The sequence below is a fragment of the Bombus vosnesenskii genome, unplaced genomic scaffold (assembly GCF_011952255.1).
Source record: "Bombus vosnesenskii isolate JDL3184/JDL3185 unplaced genomic scaffold, Bvos_JDL3184-5_v1.1 scf7180000013397, whole genome shotgun sequence".
Lineage (NCBI taxonomy): Eukaryota > Metazoa > Arthropoda > Insecta > Hymenoptera > Apidae > Bombus > Bombus vosnesenskii.
In genome coordinates, this window is record NW_022883022.1 from 437,176 (window position 1) to 460,593 (window position 23,418).

The 23,418-nt window shown below is 38.5% G+C and overlaps 2 protein-coding genes across 4 annotated transcripts in view; both read right to left on the reverse strand.

Moving 5' to 3' along the window:
• LOC117237679 overlaps positions 1-17,309 on the reverse strand; it is a 54,053-nt gene extending 36,744 nt beyond the window's left edge. Inside the window, exon 1 of one of the 2 annotated variants that reach the window (XM_033501921.1) lies at positions 15,968-17,309. In XM_033501921.1, coding sequence (XP_033357812.1) covers positions 15,968-16,069 — 102 coding nt within the window. In that variant the 5' untranslated portion in view covers positions 16,070-17,309. The remainder of the gene's footprint in view (positions 1-15,967) is intronic. The other variant, XM_033501917.1, reaches the window with a different exon arrangement.
• Positions 17,310-17,629: 320 nt separating this feature from the next.
• On the reverse strand, positions 17,630-23,000 carry LOC117237681 (transketolase-like protein 2). 2 transcript variants are annotated; one of them, XM_033501926.1, is made up of 8 exons: positions 22,774-23,000; positions 20,264-20,409; positions 19,986-20,175; positions 19,635-19,869; positions 19,407-19,550; positions 19,158-19,331; positions 18,860-19,075; positions 17,630-18,797 (listed from the first exon to the last, which is right to left on the reverse strand). In XM_033501926.1, the coding sequence occupies exons 1-8, from the start codon at positions 22,878-22,880 to the stop codon at positions 18,126-18,128; spliced, it is 1,884 nt and encodes a 627-aa protein (XP_033357817.1). In that variant the 5' UTR covers positions 22,881-23,000; the 3' UTR covers positions 17,630-18,125. The 2 variants fall into 2 exon arrangements, with proteins under 2 accessions (XP_033357817.1, XP_033357818.1); XM_033501927.1 differs by lacking the exon at positions 22,774-23,000 and adding an exon at positions 21,219-21,439.
• Between the last annotated feature and the right edge of the window lie 418 nt (positions 23,001-23,418).

Here is a 23,418-nt window from a genome sequence, read left to right on the forward strand (position 1 = left end):
TAATCTGCCGCTCGTTATTCTACTTGTTATTCTAGTTGTACGATATTGTTCGAATACAATGCGTCTCTGTGAGACATTGTGATTCAGGAACCACCATTCATGCCGCTACTGCTACGTTGTATGCGGAGTATTTCTATCGGGGCAGGCTATAGCTCTGAAACTGTGGAAAATGGAAAAATGTTTCATTTGGCAAAATTAATTGGTTTCGAACGCAATTTCCCAGCGTGATAATGAAGCGCCAGCTAAAGTGGTAGAAATATCTTTTAAAGGAGAAAACGTATCGGTTATTTGACGGCCCACGCGCTCCCCAGATTCCAATATCATTGAAAATTGTTGGAGAAAACAATTCGCCGTTGCCGCGACATTTACTTTGTATTTGTTACATTTAGAAATCCTAGGCCGTTTTCGAGAAATTACACATACAAATATTATTATTTTGCCCAACACCCTGTATCATATACGTTCTCTGATTACTCTCAAATTTTACCTATGTAATCCTTGTCTTATCGACTGACGAAATTTGGAAATATTTTACGTAAATATTTTACGTACACGTAGAAATATTTTACGTCGTGTCGTCGAATGCTTGCGCGAACAGTTGTATACGAATACAAATTCGTAGGAAATTCGAGACGAGCGAAATGTTCGTTTGAACGTTAAATGGGATTCGAGGCGTGTCGAAGCCGTCGCTAGGCATAAGTTGATTCCGAACGAGGAAGGTAGCCGAATGGCTGTGTGTCGGCCACCCTCCACCGACTCGACGCACGAAAGCCCACAGACCCAAAACATTTCGTGCACCCTACATAGCGCCCCTAGAATTCGCTGCGTCTATCGAACCCTCCCTGGTCGTAATCCAGCTGGAAACACATGGCGTCATCGTGCTCGACTGTCGAACATATGCACCGCGTTGCTTTCTATCGCGTCGGGACAAAAATCATCGAATCGATTTGATCGACGCCGCTCCAGCCACAACTTCTAATTACCTTTCTCGCGCATCCGACCGTTATTTTTCCAGCTAGCAACGTTCGAACGACGACTGGTCGCGTTCCGACACACGAGCTTCATCAAATTCGTCGAACCGTGCTTCTCGTGATCCGTCGTCGTTGGCCTTTTCGCTTTAAAATTCGCTCCATAATATTTTTCTGTTTCTCTTTTTTGCTTCTTTTTTTTCACTTATTCCTTTCAACCAGTATCGTATTCTGTTTGTTTTCATTTTTTGTACCGTGGGTCGACTGAGTCGAGTGGCGATCGTGACATCGCGATCTTTCAAGTGCAATGGCGAATCGAGGCACGCTGTGGTCACGCGAGAATCGCGGAAGACGGCAGCACGTGAGAGACATCAGGTCGAGCTCGTGTGTGCACGATTCCTCGTTTATATTTGCTACGTGTCGTCAGCGCTCTTTCTTCTTGCCTGCTGCGGTTTCGGGGATTAGATCGCTATCGAGATTACGAGCTTACGCCTGCCCTCCCTATGCGCTTACGCGTGTCCCTTTTACAAGTCCAGTCTCTCCCTTTTAAGAGCTTAGGAAACGCGAAGGCGCGGAACGCCAGTGTTGTGCCCCATATTACATCGGTGACGTAAAATCGTATTACGTGGAACAAGCAGATGTAACTACGTTCTGCGATGCGTTTAAGAAACGCCGTATCGATCGTTTAATGGACACATTTTCATTCCGTTTGCCGTGTCAGTGGACGCGCAGTTGTCCTCGCTAATTGACGGGTTTGGAGCAATAACGAGGCAGCAATATTTAAATTACATTTATTGAAAGACTGCTTAGTCCTTTGTGAACGAATACCGCCGTTACAACCGGCCGGCAAATGAGAAACGCCATGAGCAGTTTGTTCCACCGTCTTCCGTTTCTTTGAACCACAAAGGCTAGATGAGACGTACACGTTGTGCGAAAAAGGACAAAAAGAGAAGAATCGTATAGCGTGCTCAGACAGATAATCCGCAGGAGGAAGTAATCTCGGTAAGCTTACACGTTGAACATTCTCTCGAAACGTATCACACTTTGAAAGCATGTAAAAATTAACTTACGGTTAAATTAAACTCTAATATATTCGATGTTCGATTACCGGGAATAAAATTTGCATAAAACTCTGTGTACATGTTTTTCTTTATCCCTGGTATTTAAATCTTTAACCCTCCGTCTGCAATCTTATTTTCACCGAGATCGTTTGCATACTGGGTCATTTAAATCCACGCGGTGCTTCTACGTCTTTGTGTTTTAAAAAGTTCCACACAATTCTTCGATAATTTTCCAAGTTCCTAGAATATCGTCCAACGTATTTATTCATCGCTGCGCGTTTCGTCTTAATCCTGTCGAATGGAGCAACATTCGAGCAAAAGATACCAGCAACACGAAAAATTGCTTGAAATTACCAGTGGAAAAGGAGCTAGTACGCGACTGGAGGATCAATTTGTAATTTCGTTTCGTATAGAAAACGTCCTGAACCTTTCAGGAATCAGGAGTCGCTCGCAAATGGTTACAGTTATTATCAGGCGAAAACTGATTGGTACAGCAACGGGAATTTTCGATGTATCGGCAAATCGAAGTGCCAGCAATATTTTCTCGAATCGACGTGCGCCTAGTATCTCGCGAAACCGCGAAATAATTGACGAAGCTTAGTCCGCGAAACCCGCTGCAACTTCCTCGACGATTAACAAGGTGCACGCTGTTATTGTGCGATACTAAATGCCTGAAATAATATAGGCAACGAGGAACGGTTGCGTTGAATTCACCAGAAGCCGTGGTTCGCTTTGATTTCAAAGGGCAGCGAATCTCGCTATTATCGGTATTTTAATGGAGCCGCATCGAGAGCCATTCAGGATCGAATTTGTTATTTGGAAAGAGAGGGAGAGAGAGAGGACGAATATCGATGTTCGATATCTTGAACGTATAAAGGAGAGAAAGAGTTGCCTGGATCCTGTGGTTTTACTCATCGAACAAACTTGTTTCTTGTTTCTGAACGCTGTTATTGCCTAGAACCAAGCATATACGTATATACTAACTCTGGTAATAAGTATTCGATCGAACGCAATAATACTAACAGTCGGCTAACTAAAAATACCAAAGTTTCTGACTGTGCGAGGCACGCGCACTTTGCTATTTATGCAAACTCGTGTGGTGGATGGTTGATAGTGTGTTTAAATGACGAGATAGCTGGTTGTTGAAAACCGTCAAGTGTATTTTAAAAATAATAAATAAGTAAGTACAGACAATATTCGCTAAGACGCTCGTACAGACGGATTCGCTAAAGACAGTGTATAAATTGCCAATAAGATCGTTCGAGACTGACTCATTGATAAACTGATCACCTTACGATCGCGTCCATTTATTTATACTGGTCGGGGGAATTTGAATTCGAGTTTGCTTGATGGTTGTACGTAGCGGCGACATTGTTTTACCCGGAGTTTATTTATTATTACGTTATATGTATCCTAACGATATTGATACTCCGAGGTAAAACAACAACATGATTCGAATTGTCCTCTAGCTCACGTGCAGCTATACTCTTATCACGATACGTAGGCTTAAAGAAATGGAACGTAGGTGGAAAATTGTTTTACCTACTACGTATCATAGAGAGCGCTATATATCTCGGAAGTTTCAGGTATTTTTCCTATCGTCAAATTAATTGGTCAGTCAAATTAACTGGTTTCACAATTTTATTTTAAAATTCCTACTTTATGTTATATTTTTTCCACAATGATGTAACGACTTTCGCAACGATAACGATAAAAGAATAACGTAATGAATTTTATTTTGTTTTTTATGTATTCAAACTGAGAATAATTATATATAAAGGCTACTTATACCAATACCAGTCAAAATGGCTGGTATTTGTCAAAGTGTAAAAGGGTCCTGCAATCTGTTCATCGAACCCCAATTAACCAGTTTCCTCGTTTTGTACAACTTGCCACGCGTTTTTCAAATTTTTACCGCGTATCATTCGATATGATGATATCGGATATCAAGAAAATTCCGGATCGATCGCTAGATCGCTGGATGCTAACACTGGAAATACCACAGCGGTCAAAATGACTGGTTCTACAATTTTATAAATGTACCCAACCCTCGTTCAGGGATGATGGTCGCAGATGGATTAATAATACGAAAAATGTACTACATAACAATAAATCAATAAATATCAAAATATTCTATTACTGCGTATTTTTTAAAGACCAGTCATTTTCACTGGTTTTGGTAGAAATAGCTTCGTGTTAACTATCGGTGGTTCTAGTGTTAACTCGGTCTGATACGAGGCGTACAATTACGCTGTAAACGGGCGCGATTACCGCGATTACGTGGTTAAAAAGTTTGAGACAGAAATCCGGAAATGTATACGGAAAGAGAAGTTGCGAGACGTTTGTTGGAAACACGCATCTCGCGGACGATACGAGAATGTTTGAAAAATCGCGTCTAAAAATACGATTGGCTCGTATAAATGCGAACACAACGGTAGGTTTAAGTGAGTTTTCATCGCGGATTCAACGGAAGAAGAAAATTTCGACGAGGCCAGAAAACGAGAAACGTTGTTCGATGCGAACCAACCGCAACAAACAGGCGCGTGTTACGCGCAGAGATACGTAATTAGAATATTCACGGCAGAAACATGAAAACGCGGGGAGCGTTGCTCCGACAGGGCAGTTTAATTATACCAGAAATGTAATATGATTTATTTGACACGAATTTCATCTGTAACTCCCCATTGGTTGGCTTAAACGCGCTCGTCTCAAACTATTTCGACTCGTGTCACGTTCGCGTTACGTTCGCATCGATACTTTTCCCGTGACGAGAATGTACGTAGTTTCGAATGGCGTACTTGGAGAGAACCGCGTTTTCAAAATTGCTAATCGGATTACGGCGATCGATTCGTTCCGAGAGATATTTTCGATCCCGTGGAGGATAAGATAGATTTTACCCTCTGCGAAACGAGAACCGATGTTGAACAGAGGAGTCTGTAATTTTATTTCTTTCCAACTCTGACTCGGTCTTTTATCGAACGATGTACGATGATGTCGTTGAGAGTCGATAATTCAATAAACTGCATGTATCTTTGGTCTTTCGGAGCGATCTAACAAATATGTTACCATTCAGAAGCTTCGCGAACATTTGTTTAATTTTGACAAGATGTATTTTTATTGCAAAATTATATTACAACGGTCAAGTTGATTTTCAAAGATTCGATATTCGCGATAATAAGACTTTACAGTTCTGAAACTAGTAAGAATAGCAGTAATTTGTCATTTGACGAATTAGAAATAAAAGTTAAAAAGCAAGTTTTAATTTCCCTGATAGAAGCTAAAATTACAGAACTAAAAGACGAAGCTTGAAAATGAGTCTTTAATAATTATCCACGAAATAAATATATAGGAATCTTTTACTTAAAAGACCATTATCCATAGCTTGGATTTTTATAGACGGTCGGTAAATTTAAATAGAAACGTATTCCGTAAGGAAACGATCTACGAATTACACGAAAATCGTTTCCAGGTTATCGGCCGAGACGAAGGATGGCAACGATCGTTAGAGAAAATTTGGTTATCGTGAAAGAGAAAGAATATGAATAGACCGGTGCTGCTTGGAACGGTACAGCGGTTCCCTCTGTCTCTTTCGAGTCGAAAGGACTTCGATTCCCATAGAAAAATTCCAATGGTAACGAAATTAGGTCGAGTTCTTCCTACATTTACAGCTTTATTTTTAAGCTGACCTTTATTCAACAAAGTCTTGACAGTGGTTTTTAATCCGTGGCTAACTACTACGCGATCTCCAGAGACCGCTTTATCTCTGCCTTGCTACGGTTGGAAGGTGCATCGGTTATTTAACTTCGATATCGTAAGTGGGATCCATCGATTACTATCTGTCCGACTATCCTCTTCCGCGGCATATAATAGCTACTCGAAATGTGCATCCTTTTCTACAGCCCTCGGTTAACTTACATATTTCACGCTATGTACCTTACGAATTCACGAAAACTTTCTATTCACCGATTTGCATTTCTCCCGCTTTTCGAAATGTATGGTAGTTACGCTTCTCGTATTCTAATTTCCACTAGTTACGTTTTAATCAAATCCGAGCGCATTTGAAATTATATCATCTGAAATGTTATTTCAAACAACATGGTACTACCTGTCTCGATTACGTGTTACGTTCGTTTCATAATTATTTCCAAGATCTGTGAATCATCGTTTCATCGATTTCCCGTTAACGAACTATCTCGTCTCTTCCACGACAAAAATTTCGTTGATACACTCTTACACAGATTGAAACGGAGAACGAAAGGATATGCCTTTCTACGCTGAAGCATTCGAGGAATTTAAAAGGAAATTTGAGACACAAAATCGACATAATTCCGCGGAGTTATTCATGCTAAGATATAATTTAACGGTGAAAAAAAAACCATTCGAGCATTACACACCACACGTACGATGAATTTAACGAAATATTTCAACACAATACCAACTTTATCTTCAACACAGTTTTAACCATTTAAGGACTATTGTCCATTAACCTATTAAGCGCGGAATTTAGTTCGAAGAATCCTTTACGGGATGCGCAGATGAAATCAAGCAACGACGAGTATACGCGTAGAATACAGGGCAAATGCTCCTATTATATAAGCTTTACGAAAGAAGTAAAGCAAAAAGAGGAAGAATTGAATTTTTATTCGATAAAAAATTAACGATTCGTCGTTAAAAAAAATTTGTCATTAAAAAAACTTAAAAATTATTTAAAAAATAATAAAACTCATAAACGAGAAAGATGAAAGAAAAAAGATGCAAGAAATTCGGTTGATTTGACTGTGGTACTTCTCGAAGCAAGGCACCACGCAAAGTGGCATTTCGCAGGTCGAGCACCAGTAACCTGACTCCTTACGGACTCCGTTTTTTGCTTCTGATGGTATAGCTGGTACAAAGTTATATAAGCTGGTATAAAACACAAAACAATTCGGGGAATAGCCGGTATACGAGCCAAAGAGAATAACCGAATAATCAAACATATTTTTATAAAATACATAATAGATTTACCGCAAATATAAACGTCGTTTATATTACTTTTTACTAAAAAAATTCTCGAGTTTTTTATAGTAAATGGCAATTTTTTATTTCACACAACGGGTACACGCGTCAATCGCTCCGAAATAAAATTTCAGATTGACGTGTATACACGTCGAGCGCAGTTAACCGGTTAATCCGGAAAATTCCATTATCCAGAATTTTTGTCTCCCTATTGCCTCCAATATGCAAAGCTCTGCTGTACTACTTTTACTTGCGCTCGCTGTTGCTTTTAACCTTTTCTCTGGAATAAATCGAAGCACGTTTCTCGTTAACCGCCACGCCTGTGGGAAACGCGCTAGTCGCCAACAGCGTTCAGGATTTAGCGATCCATCCGATTCTTAGAAAAATTTCATCCTCCGGTTTTAATTATCTCGGCGAACAATTAAGCCACGATAATAGCCAGCGGCTCTTATGCATACGTTATTACAAGGTCGAGGCTCACTTATCCACGTTGCGTGACTCGTTTCAAGGTAACGAGAAGCGGTTGAAAAATTTTGGAAGCAATTTCCCCGCAATGCTCTTCTCCTTGAAAAATACGATTCGTTATCGCGTCGAACGCGAGATCCATCATGGACGAGCCAAGAAATTTCTACGTCGTTCGTGAACACGCTGGTCGAACAAAGCAGCTCGTTCCATTCTCTCTAAAACAATCGTATCATCGATTTCTTCCTCCACCAATGTTTCTCTTTCATTCTCGCGTCTTCCCTTCTTCTGCCCTCGACAATTTTTCTAACCGCCCGTTCGAGCAACGATATCCGAACGTCACACGTCTTCCGAATGATCGTTGCGTTTCAGCAATCGTGTTTTTGTAATACGATACTTTCGAACGATCGGCGCCACCTTGCGCGATTAGATTAGCATTATTGGCGAAATTCCACGAGTTACGGACCACGAATTAACGGAAATCTTTTGCAAAAGAAACGTCAAAAAAAAAAAAAAAAAAAAAAAAGAAAGAAAAACAAACACTAAGTTCAAATGGATTTTTATCATTGAGCAGGTAGGCTCCGCGATGCTAAAAAAAAAAAAAAAAAAAAACCCGCTGATCCGCCAGTGAACTTTCAACAGGCTCTCACGAACAGGTGTTCGGCTCCAACAACGCAGATTCGCGAACTGTTCTCGATTCCTACAAAAATATTTAACCGTGTTCGCAAGACCTTTGGTATAGACATTTCAGGGAACTGTATTTGACGAACATGTTCGCGAACAGCACGCAAACAGATGACAAACACTTACTGTGCGTGAATAATTCGTAGCCTGTTTGACATCTGTTTGCATACTGTTCGTGAAACGTACCTAGTTCTCAAGAGCGTCTATGCTAAAGCTTTTATGAACACGGTATATAAAGAGCCACATAGAATATTTATGTAGCTTTCAAGAACCGTTCACGAGTTCGTTACAGGTCGCGGGAAAATCGTAGAATGGTCGTAAAATGTTTAGGAACGTCTTGCGAACACCGTTCGTAAATACCGTTCGTGAACGTGTTTGCCGATGAGTACGCGCCTATAGCGTTGAGACACTCTAATTACATGGTTCGATCGACGAATCATCGATCCGTAAAGCATCCCTTTAGAAGCTTGAAGAAACTTGATCAACCGATTGCCGCGCGAATTTTGTACATTTTGCTCCGAGAACCGCGATAGAACGGGATATGCTACTCCATAACATTTAATTTGTTGCAAAATATTCTATCGCATTTGGGCAGCTATTTCCGACTCATTCGTTTAATCAAGTCCCTCGCATCGTTGACAATTTTCTAGTCCGTAACACTCGTCCTATCTTAATTGCTCTAAAAATTGTAGTAAAACACGCATCACCGATAACCATCGTGGCAATCAACGCGTGAACAGTTGGCAAACTTGAGACGTCGAAGGATAGTTATTTAAAAGTGGACGTTAAGAGACTTTTATCGTTTGCCATTTGCTGTTTCTTCGTCGGGTTCCAGCTATTTCGATCGTTACGATTATTACCCCGAATTAACTCTGTTTCGAACGCGAACCGAGGCGACCAAGTATCTCCATCAACGTTGGTCGTTGATTCAAACTACCGTCTCTCTATTAACGCTTCGTACTCTCGCGTAATCCCATTTGTAACAAAAAGAGAAGCGCGTGAAATTCGTACGAAAGTCGTGTAACGATAAGCGTCAGGCCGACACAGTCTTGGACGAGTTTCTTTTCATCGATACTTCGATTCTTGTTTCGCCTTTTTCTGTTCCATCGGTCTTTCCACTTTTGTTTTCCCCTTTCCTTCCCCCGTCGTTACAAGTTCCAATTGGCACGTATCCCAGTCCGATGCATACTTTTGAAAGAAAAGCGTAGAAAGAAAGCGGCGATATCGAGAAAAGAGAAAGAAAAAAGGAAAAACGGAAGTTACAATGTCGCTATCAGACGATGCAGAGTGCTTTAATCTCGTCGAACGACGAAATCGCCATTACATTTCCCGGATAAATGAGATTGCGGTCGCGGTAGCTGGGAAAATTATCGGTACGCGCTCTTATTTTCCAATGAAGCGATTTTCCCGAGGCTCTATATATTTCATTTCCGCGATATCGAATTTTTGCAATCGTACGAGAGTATCTGCTAAACGATACGAAATTTGATATATTTGAACCTAATCGACGATCCGTAGATGCTGCAACAAGTACAACGAGGCGGCGATATTTTTCACAGCCAGTCGTAGTAGCCATCGGAACTGAGAAGAACCGAAGTTTTTCGTTTCGCTTGGTTCGATTTTAAAGTCAACTACGTAGAGATTGTTTCGTAACAGCTTGTACAATACGTTTTTACTTGAAAGACAAAAAAAAGAAGGTAAAAAGACGCGAGTACTTCGAATATTTTAACGTAGCTGGAACAATGGAAAAGTATATTAGACAAGCTATTTTAACTACGGAGAATAAAGTATATTTCGTGACACATGTATAATGCTAATCTGTTTTCGTAAATACTCTCTGACACTTGTGAAAGCAGTTTTACGAACAAAAGAAGAATAAATAACTGTGAGAAAGGGAGGAATAAATAATCGAGTTGGAGAACAACAGGAATTTCTTTGTATAATTCTCTGCGTAAAAAGTGGTTTTAAATACATAGCAGTTGGAAATAACGCAGAACAAACATTGGGTCAGAGAGGAAGGAAGCAAAGGGAGGCGCGACCGGCGTCTAAGAGTTGCAGCCTCCCTAGAAAGCACACTACTACGGCGCAACACAGCTCGGATGCGTCACGTGCAGTCTGCTTGGCGGTCATGCGAACGACAGACGGGACGTATTTTCATTTCGCCTTTCGCGTAACCGTAGTGCGGCGTATAGAGTCGGCGTCGTCGCCGTCAGTCTTACAGCAGACGCGTTACCCCAACATCGGTAAACGTTCGTTCCACTTTATCCAGATAATCTGAATCGAGCAAAGTAATCGAAATCGAAGGGAATTACATCGGGCAACTGGACTAATCTGATTTAAAGCCACTTACCGAAAGCTCGGATGCACGTTGATCTTACGCGAAACGAAAATCATGGAAATCGAACGAGAATATTTTCCTCGTTCCCGAGTTCGATAGCTTTGGCTTCGCCAAACCAACGATATTATTTGTCGTAATTGCCTCGCGTTTCTACGTACGATCCGGACTCGGCTCGAAAAAATCGTCTCTTCTATTGCGAGTTTATTTTTATTCTAACTCGAGATCGTCACGCAACTGTCTGAACACCGTTCTTCGAGAGAGCGCGTTTCAAAGTCAACAAAGTCTCCGGTTATACGGTAGATGCGCGCTATATTATATTTACGAGCCAATTCGCTAAAATGGCACGCCGAGTTCCTTCTTCCCACGTATTTTTCTTAACTCTCGGAACCTATTACGACGGCAACTTTACTTCGTGCGAACTTCGTTTTAATATTATCGTGCCGTAGCAAATGCCATTGCGATATCTCTGTCTCATAAAATAATGACCGAGTGGAATTTCGAATCGCACGAAAGAAAACAAGGATGGCGGAAAGAAAACGATAAAATTTTAGTTCTCTCGGATGTTTCGAGATGGCAGATAGAACACTGTAACTATGGGCGGCAGTAAAATCGGCGAATACGAAAGACAGAGCGCGGCCGAGTAATAAACTTGCCGAGCAAGTCTCGTTATTTCGCGTAAAACTCGCGGAGTACAGCCCGGAAGCGAGGAACTGTGTCGCGTCACGCGAGTCTCCGCTCTTCCAGTCAGGATGCGCAACTCTTACCGAAAAGCTGGCGATTCCACGACGCTTTTAACGCAGGAAATTTGTCGCGGTGCCGAGATAAACGGATTCGCGATTCAACCGACGGGAACATCGTCACTCGGACGAGATAACGGGCCTCTGCCTCTGTGCCATTAATTAATGCACCGACCCCAAACGATTCACGTACGTGTTCTCGAACGCGATCTAACCTCAGTTGTGTGCCGGACGCGCGCATCACGCAACCGCTTCGCCAATACTTCGTTACTCCACTTGTACTTCGGAAAACTTGGAAAAGTCCGGTGCTACGTTAGCTCGATAGAATTTTGAACAACGTTGCAGACTTTCGTTCAATTCGAGTGAAAAGAAGATTAAAAAGGAAACACCCAACACATCTCACAAAGGACATAACCTAACAAACAAACACTCACCGCACTAAAGAAATAAATCAATCAAATTCGAAGATGGTATCCCACTGGGTGTAGCCATCCACATGTTGTATTATTATACCACTAAGCTGTAATATTTTACCAAATGTCCTACTGGACAAATTGTAAAATGTAAATAAATAAATAAAAAAAAAAAAAGAAATTCGAGTGAATCGCGTAAATATCGATCCTTCGTAATCTGATATATCGGAATCGCGAAGCGACCCGGTGAAATTATGAAATTCGTGACAAAAATGATTTACACCGTGGCTCGTAAGTATTCGGACATCTGGCGCGATTCGATGAAAACGTTGGTATTTTATATAAAGTCACGGTGGAAATAAAGAAATATTTGCACATGAGCTAAATTTAGAACAAAGCGAAGAATATATCTACGTTCCTCGAGTTCCATATTTATCTTTAACAAACCGCTGACATTTCATAAAATCTATATATAGGCTTTTAGAACGTGGTTAGAGAAGCATATTTCAATTGCCGTGACATCATATAAGAAATATACGCTTTAACGAGCACCGTATTTCGTTCGCTTCGTACGACCAAAACTACGCTTCCTCGGAATAATTCGAGACCCTCGGCCAATTTCTGTCCACAATACGATACGTACGATACGATCCCTTGACCGTTAGAAAAAGAACGGCTCTGCCATGAAAATGCAACGACCTCGTTGCCCTTTGTCTGTTATTCTACGATATAACGTACTTTAGCCTAGCTTACTCTTTCCAGATGCGTTGCAGAAGGTATAAACAGGAAAATATTTCATCCTTGCGCATCTTACTTAACTCCGGAGAAACACAAACGAGCGAGCTCTTCCGAAACGAATACAAGCGCGAACGAAGGTCGCTTTTGTTATGAATCTTCTCTAATTTACCAAGCTCCAATCGACAGAAGAGAATCGAACTATTTTCGAACCGATTCGACACCTGGATACGGAGCTACGGAAAACGCGAGAGAGTTCCGTCGTCCTTGATACGTTTCGAGTGTAAGTGCAAGCGCTTGTAAGACGAATCTTACGTAGTTCGTATTGTTGCGAAGCTACGCCTGAGAACTCTCCAAAGGGGACTTCACCCGCGGAAAGTGGCGAGGAGAACGCGAGACGTTGTCGTTCTTTCGCGCGGAGAAGAAAAACAAGCTATGCACCGAATAAAATCTACCGAGTCCACCATCTTTTCTCACTTCCTTCTCTATTTTTTTCTTCTTTCTATTTACCTGGAGCGGGCAATTAGCCACTGCTATGTTTAAACGATTAGATCGAACTAACCCCTTTAATAACTGTATGCTTACGACCTTGCAACTTTACACTCGTGCAAACAGCTTCAATTTGTGTGAAATGAATCCTAAATGATTCGCTGTAACGTTTCGCTCCGGCACGATGAAACTCTGCCCTCCTTAGTTAAAGCGTCCCATCTAACATTTTCTCGTTCTTCGAGATATTCATAATGCGCGTGTATCTCGCAAGCGTAATGTAGTCGATGCAATTTCGAAAGTGTTTCTCAGGGAAAGAAAAACTGTTTGGAAAGTTGGAAAAAATGATTTTCAAAAATAGCGTAAAAGGAGTGCGTTTTTACAGGCGCAGTTTCATAGCGAACTAACCGAAATACGAACAACTTGAAACTGTTTGTCTGACGATTAGTACACGATCAAAAATCGACGTTACTTTTCTACTAACCTAACCTAAAACTGGCGGAAGAAAATAACGAAACTTCCATTTTCTCTAGTTGTGCAATGGTAGATAATTCGATCTATCATTATCGACTTTTAACTAAAAAAAGAGGATAAAATCTATGGGAAGTAGATTTTGGATCAAAAGGAATTAATATACGATAACGCGTTAATCATAAACCATTCTCACTAATCGACGTGAAACAAAAGCAATGTTCAACGAGTACTCGTGGCTTTATCGCGTGTTAAAAATCAAAATACGAAGATAAGATAAAAATTGAAAACGATCGAGTTCGTAACCTGTAACGTTCAACCGGTTCGCTCGATATTCTACAACTGTCATAGTTCAACTACTACTATTCAACGTGAAAAGAGAACGAGGCTAATTACGAATTCACCTGTAGCTATTTGCCGGTAACTATGTACGCGTTTATGTTGCCGACCGATATCTAGTTTGAATTCCGACGAAATTTCAACGATCAAACGATATACACTCGTTGAAAGAAAGGTAAATTATGTGCTTTCGTTATAGGAACTGTAAACTACGTGCAGAGTGTAATGGACCAGCGAAACGAGAAATGAAAATAAATATCGGTACAAGTGAATCGATGTTGCTGTAAAACAATGAACAGCAGGCCGATAAATAAAAAGCAAATAAATTACAGCGAGCACGAGCTGTTACTTCCAACTGCTAGAGATCCAGCAATAGCCCTCTTCAAAACGTTAATCCGCTGTTTTTTTTTATAGGCAGTTTACTCAGTCAAACTGAAAAAACCAGATTCTCGAGAAAGCAAACTCTTCGAAAGAGGAAACATTCTTTGGAAAAGATAAAATCTTCTGTAATACGAAAAAATTCTTCGCGAGTGACAGAATCTTCTAAAGCAGGAGAATTTCGTCGTAAAATACTGAAGTTTCCCAAACAGAAAAGATGTTTGGCGAAAAATCAAATCCACTAAAACGCTTCTCTCAAGTTAGCAGAAACTTTTTACTTGTCGGTTACATTTATTCATTTATGCAAACTACAAGTTACAAGTTAGTAGTCTGAGCTTAAGTGCCTTAATAATCCTGCCTGTCGTACGCCGGTACGAGCATGTACTTCAAAAACGATCATCTATTTTCCTGCTACCTGACTGACTCGAATACTCGGACTTTTAGTCGAGAGCAATTTTTAAGCGTGAGATCACGAACCACGCTAGGGCACGATGATACCGAATGTGACAAGAACTTGTAATCGCGAATGGGAAACTGCGAAACGATATACACATATACAAGAAAAAGTGTTTTCAAGAAAAAAGAAAAGAAAAAAAGGAAAGAAAAAAGAAAGATACTGGCAGAAACCTCGCACGGTATCATCGTAACGACACATTGCTACGAAATACCAAGTACACTCGACCGCCTTTGAAACCGGTATAAAAAAGGCCGAGCGACAGGCCACTGGAACACGCTATTAAATAGGCCGAGCTGCTACGAGGGGAATGATTAATCACCACAAAACTGTCTTTTTACCTTAAAAATTACTTACATGACAAACGTGATCAATTGATTCTCCTATGCTATTATTTCTCTTTCGACCTAGCTCGCATTCGTCACAACGAGGAAGCGAAAGTAATTCGCCATTTTATCTTTTTATCTTTTTTTGAAAATATTGTTTTAAGCTTATTTTCATGTTTGTTATATACATACTTTTGTACATTCGTTTCTATGTTTTTGTATTTACCATTTCATTTTAGTAATATTTAATAAAATGTACAGAACTATTTGTATTTGCATATAAACATATATTCTAGAAAAACTAAAGTTAATAATAGCAGGTATTGATAACTTCGTGGATTAAGATTACTATTGTTCTTAAATTAAATGTTTATAACATTATTACATCCGCTTAAGTCAGACACCTTGTTTTCCTGTCATTTCAAGATGAGGTTATGTTGTCTGTTGCTTCCACCCATTGTTTTATCATCTTGAATAACAACACTTGTTCAACATATTACCAAGCAAAACAACTGATAAAGTAATTTATTATGCACCATTGTAAAGCTAATAAAGTAGTTAAGACGTTACATTGTCTTTGGAGCAAAACGATATCTTTGATCGTTATGACAAGACTTAATTTCTCTGACGACTTGTCTATAATTTTGAAAGAGAATCTAAAAGTCGCTTTAATTTATTTAATCTAATAAATCATTCTTTATAACATAGCACGCGTAGCATAAATCTGTATCCGACAGAACAATAACATATATAAACTAGCAAAACAGCATTCAAAAAGTAGTTAGGATCTAAACACTTTATTAAAGATTCACATTGGTTTAAGGAAAAACTTATCGTCTGATCATCGTTAAATGCATGTATTACTAACAGGTATCTTCTATGCGTAAACTTTGAAACAGGCTGTTTTATAAAATACTGGCTTGAAATACATATAATGATCCTTCATATGTTAACCACGATGAGTGCTATGAGTCAAAATGATTACTGCTATCTTTTTCTGACTTGTATAATCTTGGCTTATACAAGGTATAGCCTTCCTCTCTCCCATTGTATGTTATTCAAGGTAAATAAAGAAATAAAAACATAAAGATACATAGAAAAATGTATTTGATTTACTTACTCTGCGGATAGTAGAGAATTTAGGAAGGGTGGTACTGCTGGTGAACTGGATAGACACAGTGGTAGAGAACCGTTGAGTTGTTTCGGAACGATACATGAACATCGGGTGGCATAGAACTCACGTAGTGGCGGTCGTTTATATTCCTCGTACGCACTAGTACCACCGTCCATGCACTAGGTACACGCACCGTCATCCGGCGAAAATCTGGACATTATCTTACGCGTATATCCAAGTAGTCGAGGAATCACGACACGATACGTACGGTACGGTACGGTACGGTGCTAGAAGGCAAGGCACGACACGATACGACACGATACAACACGACACGACACGACACTACACGGAGCAGCACAGCACGATACGACACGACACGGTTAACAGAAGATTGGTCGCAACATAGGATACGCACTAAAAATGTAGCGAATATCGTAAAACTAGAGGCACCACCTCGAGGAGTTAAGATTGTTGGAATATGTGTGTGACGGCGGGGGCTACGGATTAATATGGCCGTCCCTCGTTGACACAATGTTTCGAGTCACACGTAAAAGGCAGCCCGAAGGAAATGCAAAAAACAGGTTGACCGGGATATCGTTGGCAAGAGAGAGGCTTGTTCGCGTACGACGCGCACGCATTTGTTTCACTCGCGACACCATAAACCACCCGCGATTCTCTAGCTATCACTAACTTCCGTGTATCACCCTGTTGTATTCTCCACGCGCTTTCCTATTTTTCTTCTTTCCTTTCTTCTTACCTCCGCTCTTCGACAGGCTATTCGTCCACTCCTCTCTCTGTCACATACGATTCCTTTCAACCCCTTACAGGGCACGTTCCTCGCTCGTCCTCCCTCTCTTCTTTCTCCTCTCTTCTGTTCGTCGTTTTCGTCGAACACTGCGAGAGGGATCCTACGAACACCGCACTCGCGTTTCGAATTATCAACTACTTTCTCGCTATACCGCGTTCTCGTTAGAGAGCACCATGAGAGTCGTGGAAGCATTCGAATAATCACCTTCTTTTCACGCTTTTCGAGGACGTGACGCGGCCTTGCTGTGAACGACGTCAACATCACAACCGTACGCTTTCATGGCGGCCATCTTTTCGGGATACGCGAATCGCGGAACGGGAAACGCACACGCGTGTATACCTCCAACACATGCATACACGTGCCACCGTTCACCTATGTACACGCAATACTCTACTACGTATAACCCAACAACGAGAATCAAGAGCGAGGGAGACACCTGCGCGCACATACACATATACAACTTGACCGTACTAGCCTGGATATTTGGATAGCGAACGGCAATCCAGACACCGAACCGAAGAACAGGGAATGGTTGACGTTTCTTGTTTAACAGGGAATTGTGGCGCTGCTGTCTCTTCTCGTTTGTTATCTTTCTCTTTATTCGTCTCTCACCATAACCTTTATACAATTTCTCGACCAATCACAATCTCATTCTTACTGAACTGATTTCATCGTCTAGGGATTTTCCTACCTCCGAATCTTTTCTCTTCCAATTTCTTGGAGCTGAAACTTCCTTCTATCGTAATTTGCGCGCAATTTTTTAAACTGTCTTCTTTGATCGCGTAACGATGTGTCTATTCTTTGTTAGTCGTCTATACATATAGGTATATATTACTGTATTCAATAACAGAAATAAGATATTTACGTCCTCATAAAACTTTTATTTGTATTTAATATAACATTTAACATCAAAAAATTGTGCGCCTGAGGTAGTAGGTATCGATAAAGTTAATAAAAAATTCTTGTTGCAGATATATCTATTTACTTATGTGTAGAATGGTAATTCCAAAATAGTGTTAATCTATAAACAGTATACGTATCAAACTTTCATATAAAATTATATTTCTTCAGTATCAAAATTTGATACAATTTTCAAGTCTAATATTTTTCTTTTGAAACGTATATATACAAAGAAGAACAATCTTTTTCTACCATCTTCTCTAATATAATAACAAGAACAAAATTTTCGACGTTTTAAACGTACGGTAAATGCTTACAAACGGAATGCACTGTTTTCCTCATATATGTGTTTTTCAAAATATTATGTAGCTTTGCGTACATTTCGATATGGCAGTTGATTTTGTGTAATTTTTTTAACATCAAAACGATACCAGTACCTTTATATAATCACTACGATTACAATTTCAATATTTCTTGAACCGCAACAACAATTTTGCTTGCATTAATTCCATATTTATCCAACAACACATTTGGAGGGCCAGAACGTGGTACTTCAGTAACAGCTAGCTTCTTAACTACAACATTTCTTTCCAGAGCAACCGCCGAAAGAACTGCTTCCCCTACACCACCTTCCGCATAATGATCTTCAACAGTAACGATTCTACCTCCAACTTCTTTGGCGTTCTTTACAATCAATTGAGCATCAAGTGGTTTAATTGTAAATGGATCGATCACTCGAACATTTACTCCTACTTTAGATAATTCATCAGCAGCTTTAAGTGCTTCGTACAAAGTTACACCAGCTCCAACCACGAGAACTTGATCTTTAGGAGAAGATTTAACCACTTTGCCCTTGCCAATGGCAAAAGGTTCTTCGTTTTCATATATAACTGCCGTGGCAGGACGAGATGTGCGTATGAAACAAATACCCTTTGTATTAGCTGCTAATTCAATGGCACGTTCCGTAGAAACAGCATCGGATGGGTAAAAGACGGTAGAACCAGGAATTGTACGGAACATAGCTATATCTTCCAGACCCATTTGCGAAGGGCCGTCCTCTCCGATCGAAACACCGCAATGAGAACCAACGAAATTGACATTCGTTTGTGAAATAGCGCCCATTCGGATCTGCAAAATCAAAAGTATGAAATAACATAGTCGTTTTTTCTATTCACATTTTCATACTTTACCTGATCAAAGGCACGAGTGAAGAAAGTAGCAAACGCAGATACAAATGCGACTGTTCTGTCTCTGCATGCTGCACCGATTGCTACTCCTACAACATTCTGCTCAGCAATAAATCCTTCGATAAATCTAGTTGGGTCAACTGTCTTGATTTTCTCTGCGTACGTAGAGTTCTTTGTGTCTCCATCCAGAGCAACGACGCGAGGATTGTTCTTTGCCAGCTAAATCAAAAAATATAACAATAACACACAGGTAACAACAAAATGCATTATACTCGCCTAACTGAAAGAAAAGGATGCAAACCTTAGCTAAAGCAGTACCATAAGCCAATCTGGTAGCAACTTGTTCTCCTAATTTGTAATTCGGAGGCGATGCTAATTTAATATTACTAAGATCTACGGCTGGAGCATCGTTGACTAATGGTTTTTGAGGATGCAATCCTAAAGGACCTGGATTTTTCAACATTCCAGTCAAATGCTGCAATTGAACATTTTATTAATCTCTAAGAGAAATGTAAAATTATTTTTATTATGTAGGAAATGCAATCCTTACTTGAATGACTTCGTTTGCTTTGTTGCCAAGTGGTTTTCCATGCCAATTTTCTTGATCTTCAATATTAGGGAAATATTTGCCCTTAAACGTCTTTGCTAGAATGGCAGTAGGTCGTCCTTTTGTATTTTGTGCTTCATGGAAGGCCTTATAAACAAAATGTTATTTTAAATTTCTTATATTCATAAATAATATTTATTTATACGTGAACATGTATTTTCCCTAACAAACCTTGGCCAACTCTTCTACGTCATGACCATCAACTACCAATGCGTTGAAACCAAAAGCTTCAAGTCTTTTGCGATAGACTTCCATATTATGTTGAAGAGATGTTGGTTCACTTTGACCCAGACGGTTAATATCAAAGATAGCACAAAGATTATCCAACTTATAGTAAGAAGCAAAGTGAAGTGCTTCCCATACTGAACCTTCAGCTGCTTCTCCATCACCAATTAAACAATATACGCTACATAAACATTGATAAATAATTCATATAATTATTATCATACATTGAAAACATAAGTACAACATTGCTTTATATAAAACAAACAATAAAGGGTAATTATTTCAATATCAACATACCGATAATTTGCTTTGTCAAAATTTTTTCCTACGTAGGCCATTCCAGCAGAAACTGAAAGGCCCTGTCCCAAAGAACCAGTTCCCACATCAACAAAATTTAGTCTTGGAGTAGGATGTCCTTCCAAGTCACTATCAATTTTTCTTAAATTTAATAATTCACTTGCTGGGAAAAGTCCTGCTTCTGCCCATGCTGTAACCATATAAATATTATTAGTTACCTCGGAATTTGACACAACTTCATAAAGATTAGTTAATGCGCATAAATTTCAAATATTTACCTGCATAAAGAATAGGTGCTGCATGACCTTTGCTCAGTATAAACCTGTCACTGCTTGGATCACGCGGTGCCGATACTTTGTAACGCATTGTGTGAAAGAATAAAACGGACATAATCTCTGCCATAGAAGAACATGATGTTGGATGTCTATGTAAAGTAAAAAAATATATAGGATTAGAAAATTTTCATAACGATATTAATGAAGAATAATTTGAATACACCGACTTTACAAAGATTATCGGAACGTGTAATTATAAGTTTCGTAATCATAAACTGTTATCTTCAAAGGTCATACAGGATATCAATTTTGATCATACGATCATTGAATATCGGAATAATCATTAAAAGCCGTAGTTATGTAATACGATTTATATGCAAAAAAAGACACTAATCATTAACTGCATTGCAAAGAATAAATTTATCTTTCTTCTTTTATTATACTTTTTTATACTAAAATTAATTTATCAGCAAAATTTACTTCGTTAAATTACTTTGATTAGATAACGTAAACTACATAGTAGGAATAATATAAAAATCTTAAATAGATTATTAATTAAATGTATTGTTTTTTTATATATTATGTGTTCTTCATATTTTAATTTTTTCTACAATTATGTTATAAATGTTAAAGCACTATCAATCGCTGACTTCGCATTGATAGCGAACATATTTAAATGCAATAAAACATTAAGATATACCTACAAAGATGCCTTAATTTGTAATTATTTAATTTTAATGTAATAAGTTACTAATTATTGCAAAATTCTGATTTCCTGAAAAATTTCAAAGAAAATTTTTGAACATGCCAAGAAGAAAAATCAGCGTGTTGATAGTACAAATCTATCCACGACAGCGAGGTTTTAAAAAAAATATGATATGAGGAAGATATGGTATGTATTTCGATTTTGCCAAAGCGATTATAAAAACTTTGGAATAACATTTCACTCGTATCATACCCGCTTTTTGATGCCTCAGTTGCTTGAATACATTGAATACGAAGTCTGGTCGCAAGGTCTTGGAGTTTTTCCATGTTCGTATCACGCACCATTTTAAACTATAGAGAATTTCGGAAGTCGTTTCCCACCGAACGTTCGATAGCAACTGAGGGACTGACTAAGGGACATCGAACACAATAATTCGCAACTCGCGAGTAACTGCGCGCTCCCTACTTTCTTCCAGCCAAGCTATCGTAGATTTCAAAATCGACACGTTTACGTTTCATGGATACTCTTTTGGAACTCGTACTATCGCTACAACTACCATACCGATAGCAAGAATATCTGGTTTATAATAACCATGTTTTATCAACACAGTTTCCTTAGAAAATTTCAAAAATACTAATTAATAACGTTTTTCTGGACACCAATGGAGAAAAATTTAATCGCGATTAATTGATAATTGTTAATTAAAATAATAATATAGTGAAGGAAATTTTTGATAATTCCATGAACTTTATTATAAAAGTTACAGGTATCGTGAAAAGACGAATAATAGACGAATCAAATTCTTAGACTATGTAGCAATCGTTTTTATCATATTCGAGGATAAATAATTTTATATGGTATGTCCAGCTCTTTCAACATTCTATGTGCTCTTGATTCTTCAACACTATCGTATGTTTATTACGTAACTACTTCATAGCGTGCATTTTGGTATTATGCACGTGTTGACTATGCGACTGCTCTGCATAAGTCATAAGAAAACATGGTATGATTTCCTGTCTATTTTTATAACTGTCCTTCTAAAAAGTTTGAACATTTTTTTACAAGATACACAGCGCAATGATACGACAACTCTTGACCATTCTTCAGAGTATTGTTATTGTTAATTATATAAAGGTATAATTTATGATTAACACGAAACCTAGATAATTCTAATATGATAGGTTTTAGGTATCTATAGATTCTTCTTTATTTTTCAAGAAAAAATATACTGAAAAATTTATTTATCCAAAATTAGATTTTTCTGGAAAATTTTTCCAATATTTTATCCCACATTGATCAATAATCATTAAAAGTGAAAGTTCATAACAATTTTAAAATATAGTCTTTTACTATCGTATAGATATAAACTCTATGCATAAACATGAAGTGCAATAATAAAACTACCTTGATCCATGAAACATAATGTAGGAAGATGTAAAAAAGTGATATAACATTAAATATGATAACTCGGAAGAACGAGTCATGTAAAAAAAAATTAAGATCATACCACATAAAAATAATAGAAACTATCGAATAGTAATTAAGTATCGAGTATCAAATAGAAAAAAAATCGTGCATGTATTGTATAACATAATTGATTCTAAAGCAAACATTCTCCTTTCATGCAGTTTTCATTGTGATAATCTTCGCGCGTGATTTTACAAGTGTTCAAACTTTATTAGAACTTAAATATAAAGATGATCGAAAATTAGTAAGGGTGCATCGATCTACGTTGATTTATAAGAAATTTATACAATGAATAATTAATTAATGGTATTGCTATTATAACATAGGATATCACACATACCCGGATTTACTGGCTTGTGTGGCATTGATCGAATGAATTCTCAACTTTGTCGCAATATCTTTCAATTCTAGAATGGTTTTCGATTCTGGTTTGTGATAGTTTGCCATTTTCTTCGTGTACGATGTAACGGCTTTTTAAAACTGTAATAATCTTTTAAGAAAACTTCGGATAAATGCTGACCACGAAACGTGCTTCCGAGCAACAAGTAGAATTCGCGCAAGCACGATTTAGCTTGAATATAGAGAAGAATTCAAACCCTGGATTCAAGCGCGATTTGTTTCAAGCATATTCTCGTATTGTTCCTAGATGGCACTGTATCGATTTTGATAGTACGTATAACAGTCATAATTCTTTTTTATTATAAAAAAGATCAGAATGCGTGTATTGTTAATAAGTTTTTGTGCTACTTATAAATTTAAAAGAGCATTTTGACATAATTATCTTGAGGTCTTGTTTTCTCAAATAGTTTAACGTATACGCGGTAAATTGCGTAACTTATATATAATACAAATATGGAAGAGGTACCTTGACAAACTTTCACATACAATATTAATGTAATAACAAATTTATTCGACGTTTAGGAACAGGATCTGTAGTATTATATTTAATCATATTTAATACTACCAATATCGAAGTATTCATTTA

Excerpts from the sequence above, each read along its gene's own strand:
- LOC117237681 (XM_033501926.1), bottom strand. The coding sequence starts at position 22,880 with ATGGCAAACTATCACAAACCAGAATCGAAAACCATTCTAGAATTGAAA. Across the intron at positions 20,176-20,263 it reads AGCACCTATTCTTTATGCAG|CATGGGCAGAAGCAGGACTT; the intron begins GTAAATATTTGA and ends ATATGGTTACAG. Across the intron at positions 18,798-18,859 it reads TCACTCGTGCCTTTGATCAG|ATCCGAATGGGCGCTATTTC; the intron begins GTAAAGTATGAA and ends TTGATTTTGCAG.